The sequence below is a fragment of the Solea senegalensis genome, linkage group LG9 (assembly GCF_019176455.1).
Source record: "Solea senegalensis isolate Sse05_10M linkage group LG9, IFAPA_SoseM_1, whole genome shotgun sequence".
NCBI lineage: Eukaryota > Metazoa > Chordata > Actinopteri > Pleuronectiformes > Soleidae > Solea > Solea senegalensis.
The window spans coordinates 18,055,216-18,064,699 of record NC_058029.1 but is presented as its reverse complement, the minus strand read 5'-3'; the positions used below and the strand labels follow the sequence as shown (position 1 = coordinate 18,064,699).

Genomic DNA, 9,484 nt, shown 5'->3' with positions numbered 1-9,484 from the left:
GTACGCTAATATTGTTGCAAGTGACCCTGACTATTATAGAAAATATCAAGTCATTTTACTGAATGTTTTTTGAATAAAGTCACTGCAAAATCCTTCCCACTGTTCTAGTGCATATGGGCAAAAGTATTTGTTTGAACAAAAGGAAAAAACATTTGAAGGCTTAATTGTTGCATTTGAAGTTGACACTGTATAACAGTAGATTTTATTTGTTACAAAATACTGATGATTTCTTGGGGTTTCAAATAATAAAAAATACATATATATATTAGCTAACCTCTCAAGAAAGAACTTGAAGATTTTTTGAATGTGAGGAAAGTATTTTATTGCCAGTATGCACTTGGAGGGGGAGGGATGTAGAGGTGACTTTATTCAAAAGCCATACATTAAAATGACTTTGTATTTTCTATAACAATAGTCAGGTCTCTTTGAATAAGGGTCCATTCAAAATATTAACGCACTTCTTATGGAATAATTTTAATGAATTTCTGAAATTGAGGAAATGAACCATTCGTCAGTATGCACTTAGTAGGAGCGATTTTGAGGTACCGTAAGAGCAGGAATAGATGCGCAACAGATTCAAAGCCGCGGCTGGCTTGACGGGGTAATATTCAAACATCCTACTGAACATACACGGCCACCCGAACCTATGGTTTTATTTGTTATTGCAATTTTTTTTTTTACATTGGGTTAGACTATACACGTGAGCAAATATGATGATAATAACAATAATAATAAACCAATAAAATATTTAAAAAAAAATAAATGATGGGAAATTAAAAAAAACAAACTAAAGAGAGTAAGAGTAGAAGAGAGAGAATTGAAGTGACATTGTAAGTTAATCTCTTTTAGCTAACACTGGATTCACATAGAAAAAGTCTTCCCTGTCAAGTAGAATTTGGAAATGATGGACCCTTTTAAGGTCTATCAGATTTAGACTGCATAACTTCTCTAATCCAATTTGGAAAAGTAGGAGAACAAGCCGTCTTCCATTTGAGTTAAACAAATCTCCTGGCTATGGCGTAGGCCGCAAAAGGTTTGCTCTAATAGCATTGAGATACTCTCCAGCTGCAACAACCTCAAAAATAGCAGGAAGTGCTTCCTTTTAAGTCAGTACAGATGGAGGCAGTAGCAACATTGCACTAGTAACGCAAGCAACCACAAAGAAATTGGAGACTCAAAGAAGCACCTACAGCATTTTGCATCCAGATTCCTGTCTTGTTTGCAGCCAGCGATGAAAATATTCCCATCCCATTCATGTCTTTGTCTTATACCAGCTGTGATAGTAACCCCTGACTGCTCATATGATGCATCCTGTATCCCAGTCCAAAGCTCTAACACATTTTAAAGTTCTCTCTTTAATCTCTTTCACTCAGTCATTTTCCCCCCATCTTTTCTATTTTTTTTTACATCATAGGTATTCCAGATCAAAGCTGAGGTAACCAGAGATCAAAGCCGAGGTAGAGATTTCAGGAACTCTAGGGAAAGAGGGAGAAGAAGAGGCAGAGGAAATAAAAGTAGAGTAGAATCAATGAGAAGGCTGATAAGCAACTTTTTGGATGCCGACTGCCACAAAATTCACTACCAACCAAGAGGAGAAGGCAACAAAGGAACGTTATGGATGCCAACTGCCACAAAACACCACCACTACCACTAACTTAACTAATTCTTCGCTGACAGAAGCAGAACACTGTGTATGCACAGTGTAAACAGGTGTGTAAACCGGGCACCTTACACCAGCCGCCAAGATGGTAAACCAGCTGCTAACACCGCCCCAGGCTGTAAAGCTAGACAAATTCATCAAAAAGTCTTTTTACAACATTGGGGCGATGATCTTTGTAGCTATCTGCTGCGGAGCATCTGTCCTGATCTACTTCATCCTGGAGGCCTTCCTGCGCCCGCTGCTCTGGGCAGTTCTCTGTGGCACCTTCCTCCACCCATTCAAACATTCCCTGGCCAACTTTGGCCGTTCATGGCTCAGCAGCCTGCAACAAAGTGGGACACCCATCGTGGTGGGGACCCTGTTGGCCCCCGTGTGGTGCGTAAACTACGGGGTGGAGGCAATGGGCAGGCTGGTGCTGGAGAAGCTCACAGTGTTTTTGGCGATCGGAGCAGGGGTGCCGCTGGTGTTTTTGCTTTATCATTTTCAGAGAGTCATAGACATACAGATGATCCTCGGGCATGTCTGTGGAATCATTGAGGCCATACAGGACTGTTTCCACGCTATATGGGTGAGTGAGGTCCTCTATGTCTGGAAGTAGGTCTGAAATTGCAAAGAATATCAGTTTTTCGCTGTGCCAATTGTAGGCAAAAGGCAGGGTACACCCTGGTCAGATCACCAGTCCATCACAGGGCCACATAGAGACAAACAACCATCCACTCTCACACCTAAAGTCATTTTAGAGCAGGGGTCTCCAACAAGTAGCTTGCACGCTACCAGTTGCTCCCAGTCCCTTTCCAAGTAGCTTACCAAAGGTTTCAATAATCAAACAAAAATCCCTCCTTCAAACTCATGTTGTTCTGCTTTTAATAATTTTTGACAAATACCAACGACTCCCTGTGTGTAGTATGGTAATGTCACCGGGTGACACAAGATCGAAACTCAGCTATACTGAGAAATAGAGTTGTGTGAAACAGCTTAATCAGCATTGTGTGAACTCATTTGATAATGGTTAGAATGTAACATTTATTTATATAGAAAAGTAAGTCAGGGACACAACTTCAGCTTTACATTTTTTAAAACCAATTAAACCTGCATTAACAACATTTTTGTCTTCTAAGGTGTGCACTGTGGTGTTTGGCTACGCTATGACTGTTTGTTTCAAGTGGAGTCCCCAAACTGAGCGCCACCTGAAGGTTCTGGCTCTTCCTGTTTGGGTCATCCTGATCTTTTACATAGGTGAGTGAATAATTGAGAAGAACTTTGGAGCTTAGACCCTTAAAGCAAACTCTCACTTTGTCCCTGGTGAGATTTCCTCACTGTTTGCCTACCTACACTTGAAGCAAACTTTAAAAAGTCAAGATGGTTTTGTCAAACACAAGCAGCTAATGTTTTGTAGCTCAAACAAAACAGGAAACTGCCTCTACAGGTCAACAAGTCCATTAGACAAGGCGCATGCAGAGTAATGTAGTAAGATGAGGAAGTCTTGGATATTTTTAGCACACACAAGACACATTGAAAACAAGTGCTGGCCTTCAGGCAGTCAGTGTTGAAAACATGACAGAGAATAAGCTCTGTTCAGAAGATTAAGAAATAAAAAAAAACAACAGTCAAATAACCCTTATCATCTAAATATTTGCCCTTTATTTTAACACATTTTATGACACAAAGGTTGGCATTTCCAACATGCATGTTAAATATTGTCAACATTTCTGTTTTTAGCGTCTCTGACCGGCTCAGGGAGAGTGCCCATATTTGTGAGTGTGGTTATTCTCCTCATTGTTGGCTCGAAAGAAAAACCACCTGTTCCTGGCAGAGGTGATGATTTATGGACACACACATGCATTATACCACAGAGTCAGACTAGCTGTTTCCCATCTTAATGCTAAGCTAAACTGATTTTAGCTGTACTTTAATGAGATTTACATGGAAGTTGAATGAGAATGAGTAATTTTTGCACATACACCAATTAGTGACAGAGAATTTGTCCTCTGCATTTAACCATCCTTGTTACACACCAGTAGTGAACACACAAAAGCTGGGAGCAATGGGGGATTTGGTGCTTTGCCCCGGCCCTTTCCAGGATTGGACCAGCAACCTTATAAACAACCATCACCTTTTTAACTCTGCACTGGAAAATTGAATTAATAATAATAATCTGAAGTGGCAATAGATTAAGCTACATCTGGGCTCCATTTTCTTTGCCTGGCTTCTTTATCTTAAAGCATGACGAGGCAACACTATGTCACCAGTTAGTGACATCAGTTCATCTTGCGTCACAGAGTTATTGTTTAGCTTTTATTACAGGACAAAACCCACACACTACAAACCAATGTGGCGGAAACGTCTCCATAGATCGCTGGACGTCACATGATTCAGAAAAGACTTTAATGGTGCCAGAGTTCACTGTGCACTTTAAATCTATGGCGATCAAGCAATATATCACAGAAGTAGGCAGACTGACCTGACTGAATATGTCTGAGCCCTATAATGTCTCTGCTTTTCACAAACATGGTAACAGACATCATTACAGACCTGCAGTATCCCAAGATCTTAGACTTTCCCTCATTCTACTCCTTTCAAGTGAAATATTGATAAATAAGGCCCCAGCTTATGAATATGTTAATTGGCTTCACTCTTTGATCCAATATTAATTTTTCTCTTCTCTCTCACTCATTTACCTCAAGATGGTGTTCAGTCTGAGGACTCTGAAAATGCTGCTCCTGGGTCCCTTGAGGATCTTTTCCAGGAAAAGAAAAGCGGCCATAGAGCCAGTGATATGTACTTTATTATACTGGTCTGGGCCATAGTTCTGGTTCAGTTCTGGCTCAACATCTGGATCCTGAAACTGCTGCCTATCCTTGTGGCTGGTAAGACTCACACACACATGCAAATAATATTTGTGAAAGCACATGCAGCTTCATATGCAGCTTCATACAAGTTGATGTTGAACTGCAGTGTGGACGCTAAAGAAGCTGGCAGAGCCGACTCTGTCTTCGTGGTGGACAGTGGTGGAGACGTTTGGACATGAGCGAGAGGAGGCCCTGCTGCCTCAACCAATCAAAGCTGTAGCTCAGTTCTTACTGCGCATTGACACCAAGGTAATCCCTGATGATTTATGTTACTGCTGATACACTTACTGTTGTTATTTCCTCTCTCTTTGATTGTGTGTCTGATCACTCACCTCTCTGCTTCTGTGTCTCCTCCGTCTTCTCCGTGCAGATCATCGTGGGGTTGGAGCGATCTCTGGATAAAATCATCAGCATCTTCATCATCTTCCTCCTGGTCACAGGGACCCTGCTGATGGCGCTGCTGCTGACTGCTATGGTTCTGTTTCTGCTCTGCTGAATGACACCGCTGTCTTTGAGTGGCACATGGTTTTGAATAACAACAGGAACCGTTTTGTTTTTATCCTCCTAGGTTCATCATGAGAGCGTTCAAATCATCGAGGTAACTGGTAATCTCATCAATGAGACTGTGTCTAACCATCCAGAATGGGCAAAGTAAGACAGTTGAATCTTTTTCTTCATGTTTAGGATTTTATGACGTTTCACCATCTGAACACCTTTCATTCTTTTTGACACCATCGTTTTCTAGTTGGCTTCCGGAGGCTCACGTGGTCCAGAAGGCTCTGAATTCAGCTGCTACTAATGTTTATCAACATGGGAGAGAATGGATAACACACAAGGTGGGAATTATGACCGTCACTGATTCATCTCGCATCAAAGAAAACTCAACCCAAGAACTCATGGCAGGAACTCATGGAACAAATCTTTCTGTCTTTCTTTCTTTCTGTGCAGCTTCGAAAGATGTTAGGAGACAAAGGGAACAACATAGCTATGATTGAAAAACAGGTTTTGGAGCTTTGGGACCGGTTGTATCACTCCTGGTTTGTGAAGGTAAAATCCTGTCGGATCCATTTTTTTTTTCCATTCCATTTGACGGTAATGAGAGAAAAAGTATTTCATGTGTTTTCCAGAATGTGACCCACTCTGGAAACCACCATGATCTTGAGATGATTCAGAGACAGAACAGCTGGTTAGTGGACATTCTGGACTGGAAGGATTTTGCCTCATTCCTACAGGAAAATATTGAGACTCTGCTCTCTGTAAGTGTGGATTTGTCTCTACTACTCTATGTTGTTTTTATGACGTAGAGGATTTCCATATGTTTTGTTTCGACATGCCACAGTCTTTGTTTTATTTTTGCACTATTTAACATTTACAAGAATCTGTTGATGTTTTCTGAAGAAAATGTGTGTCAGCACTGAATGAACTGTCCTCTAACAGTTGCAGCAACAGCTCCTAAATCACTGTGTCTCAAACTTTCCTCGTGGATGATGTGTTCACTGTCACCTGGTTGTTTCTTGTAGATCTTGGAGTCTCTCTGGGTGGTCATGAGCAGGAACATCAGCCTCCTCATCTCCACATCCACCACCCTCTTCACTGTCTTGTTCTACAGCGGCACAGCTCTGCTTAACTTTGCCCTGAGTGTGGTATGAAACGGTCACTGCTGAGAATCAAAATGACACGGGCAATTATTATTGGCAACATTGGAAGAATTGCAGCTCCAGCTGCAGGTTTTATAAACATAGAAGAGAAGTTTATACAACTGGTCCATTAATCAGTGTGAAGTTTTCTTATTGACGTTCGAATATATATAAAGAAGAAGATGAAAATGCTTCTGCAACACTCCATATTCAGTGATCACTGTTTGATTCTCCATAGAGAGAGACAGTTATTATATAAGTTAAGATAAACAAAAATGACAAAGAAAAACCCCTTTGTCAGTTCATGGTTGCTGTATATATATATATACATATATATATATATATATACAGCAACCATGAACTGACAATATATATATATATATATATATAGATATACATTTATAAAAAGACAAACAAATTCTGACCCACAGTGACCTTCTGGTTTATTTGTTTACTTTCTCTTTTCTGTCTGCAGGTGATTTTTCTCACCAGTCTCTTCTACCTCTTGAGCTCCAGTGGTGAATATTACAAACCTGTGAAATGGGTGATCAGCCTGACCCTCCTGTCCCAGACTGGACCCTCCTCCAGTATTCTGGGTCAGTCTGTAGAAGAGGCCATCAGGTTAGTCACATGCAAAAAAGCTTCAGAACATATATATATATATAGATATATATATATCTCTTGAACATTATTTCTGACCTCTGGTGTGTGTTTGTATTACAGAGGAGTTTTTGGCGCCTCTCTGAAAATGGCCGGCTTCTATGGCCTCTATACTTGGCTCACTCACACCATCTTTGGCATCAACATCGTCTTCATTCCTTCTGGTGAGTCAGCATGTTCAAAGTCTTTATGTGCACTTGTCAAGCCAAACTTTTCTAATCTCTCTAAATGTCCTGGTCTGAAGCTCTGGCTGCCATCTTGGGTGCAGTGCCGTTCCTGGGAACCTACTGGGCGGCGTTGCCGGCAGTGTGTGACCTGTGGTTGGCGCAGGGCGAAGGCGTCAAGGCCGTGCTGCTGCTGATCTGCCATCTGCTCCCCACGTATTTTGTAGACACGGCCATCTACTCTGATATCTCTGGGTACGTTTGTGCAACACTGTTGTTCCCACCTTGTTTGCGTTTGTGTTTGTGTTGCAGTGTGATGATCTGACTGTCAGGTGGCGGCAAAGAACCGTGACCACCAACGATGCTGCCAGCAGTGCCACACAGAAACACCACACACACACACGTACCTGAAAGCAGAGTTTTTTTTTTTAGCAATAATAATAATAACCTCTGAGCGTTTTTACGGATGCTTCTTTGTGTTTTCAGTCACAGTCCAACCTGTTTGCAGCCGTCTCACTTTACTAGAGCAATGTTGCTGTTGTCTCCATCTATCTTGACATAGAACAAATCACTTCCTGTGTGCATAACAGGTATGTCACTGGGTGACACAACATCTTAACACTGATATACTGAGAAACAGAGTTGTGTGGAGCTCATAGGCTTAATCAATGGTTTGATTTTAAGGGCCATTGGTTTATATTCAAAAGTTACGCACTACTGTTTTATGAAATTATTGGGTCTCAGCAGCATTAATATTTATTTAACATTTTTTAATACTAGCTCAGGGGTAGAGCGAGTCATCTCACAACTTGAAGGTTGGAGGTTCCATTCCTGGCTCTGGTGGTCTACTTGGTGATGTGTCTTTGGGGAAAAAACACTTAACCCCACATTGCTCGGTCGCACTGGCAGCATGTGCAGCTTTGAGGTCATCAAGACTAGAAGAGCGCTTTATGAATACAGACCATTCTTGTCTCTCTGTTACAGTGGTGGACACCCATACCTGACAGGACTGGCAGTAGTGGGAGGAGCCTACTATTTGGGTCTTGAGGGCGCCATCATTGGTCCCATGCTCCTCTGCATCCTGGTGGTGGCAGCCAACATCTACAGTGCCACGATGATGAACTCCAGCAGTCTGACCTAAAACATGGAGCAGTCACGTCACATTGACCTTTATGAGCAGTGATGGTGTGATGACGTCATCGGAATTCTGTATGAAAAATACAAATGTTGAGTAATGTTCTTCTTTCTGTTATTTTGGAATTTAGAGAGGAAATATTTCCTTCCATATTTTCTTCCAAACGGAGCCAGTGTAGCTCCGTTTATAGCTACAGTATGTGGTTGTGTTGTATTTGTACGACACTGTGAGTGACACATGCACATACATGTTGTTTCCCCAGATTTAGTCACAGGGTTCAGAGGAAGTATTTTTCTAAAGACTAAAATCGAGGTGAAATAGAGGATTTTATTTTTAAAGTTTATGCACAGTATCAGTGCTGAAACTATGCTACTATGCTATTTTGTTGTATGACGTATATAACGCATTCAATGTTGTGTTATCCATGAATTTTCACCTTTACTGTTTTACAAAAACATCAGAAAGAAATAGTAAAGCACATTATGTCAAATTATAGTTATTTACTTGCACTCCTGAACCCAGTGGGTATAAGGTGAATTGAGTTTGTTAAATAAATAACAATAACATTTTTAGTTTTAAACCAGTTTTTGGAAGATTTCTTAAATCTTTGTTTTGTTTTTGTGACCGGTCATAATAAATGTGTTAAGCACTGTATACATCACACACCTGAGACTTGGTGGTAAATGAAATTGTGAATTAAAACTCTTGCTCCACTCATTCTCGACAGCTCTATCCTCCACATAAGGGTAGCAGGGGTGGGGCCTTGAGCTGACATGAGGTAAAAGGTGGAGTGGACAGCACTGGACAGGTCACCAGTCCATCAACGGTTCAACATATTACAGAGACACCTACAGTCAATTTAGAGTTCCCAATGACTTAAACCCCAACTTCACATGTTTTTGGAGTGTGGGAGGAAGCCAGAGTCCCCCGAAAAAACCCACATGCAGAGAACAGCAGACTCCACAGCGAAAAGTCCTCAATCAAACCAGGATCCAAGTGTGATCCTATACACATAACTAATTTGATATATTCACTCTGTTCCTCTGAACATGCTGTAATATTCTGTCTTTTCCTTGGGCTGCAGTCTGATTTGGCTTTGATTTTCTTTCTTCACATCAAAGTATGTGCGTGGTGGTTCTTCTGATGTCTGCGGCACAGAAAACAGAGTAGTCTTCCTGAACATGCACAGCTCTAAATCTCCTTAACTGCTCGAATACACCCACAGACATGAAAAAAGGAGAAGTAGACGGAGAAATCGACACTGAAGACCAGATGAAAGCGAAGAAACAGGTTCACACTCACATGCTGGAGATTTAAACTGTGACATCTTGAGTTTTCTGCCTGCCTGTGTGTGTGTGTGTGTGTATGACACAGTTGTC

The 9,484-nt window shown here is 41.2% G+C and overlaps 1 protein-coding gene across 1 annotated transcript; it reads left to right on the top strand.

Annotated features, from left to right (window-relative positions):
• The first annotated feature begins 798 nt into the window (after positions 1 to 798).
• On the top strand, positions 799 to 8,822 carry LOC122774303 (transmembrane protein 245-like). Its single transcript, XM_044033446.1, has 15 exons — positions 799 to 2,228; positions 2,779 to 2,896; positions 3,380 to 3,475; positions 4,345 to 4,527; positions 4,616 to 4,758; positions 4,880 to 4,984; positions 5,078 to 5,160; positions 5,255 to 5,345; positions 5,458 to 5,556; positions 5,637 to 5,765; positions 6,030 to 6,152; positions 6,622 to 6,767; positions 6,870 to 6,970; positions 7,051 to 7,225; positions 7,955 to 8,822. Exons 1-15 carry the CDS (start codon positions 1,746 to 1,748, stop codon positions 8,109 to 8,111), a joined length of 2,232 nt encoding a protein of 743 aa, XP_043889381.1. The 5' UTR covers positions 799 to 1,745; the 3' UTR covers positions 8,112 to 8,822.
• The last annotated feature ends 662 nt before the right edge of the window (positions 8,823 to 9,484 follow it).

Coding starts and splice junctions, on each gene's coding strand:
- LOC122774303 (XM_044033446.1), top strand. CDS start 1,746: ATGGTAAACCAGCTGCTAACACCGCCCCAGGCTGTAAAGCTAGACAAA. Junction 2,897..3,379: donor CATCCTGATCTTTTACATAG/GTGAGTGAATAA, acceptor TTCTGTTTTTAG/CGTCTCTGACCGGCTCAGGG. Junction 7,226..7,954: donor ATCTACTCTGATATCTCTGG/GTACGTTTGTGC, acceptor TCTCTGTTACAG/TGGTGGACACCCATACCTGA.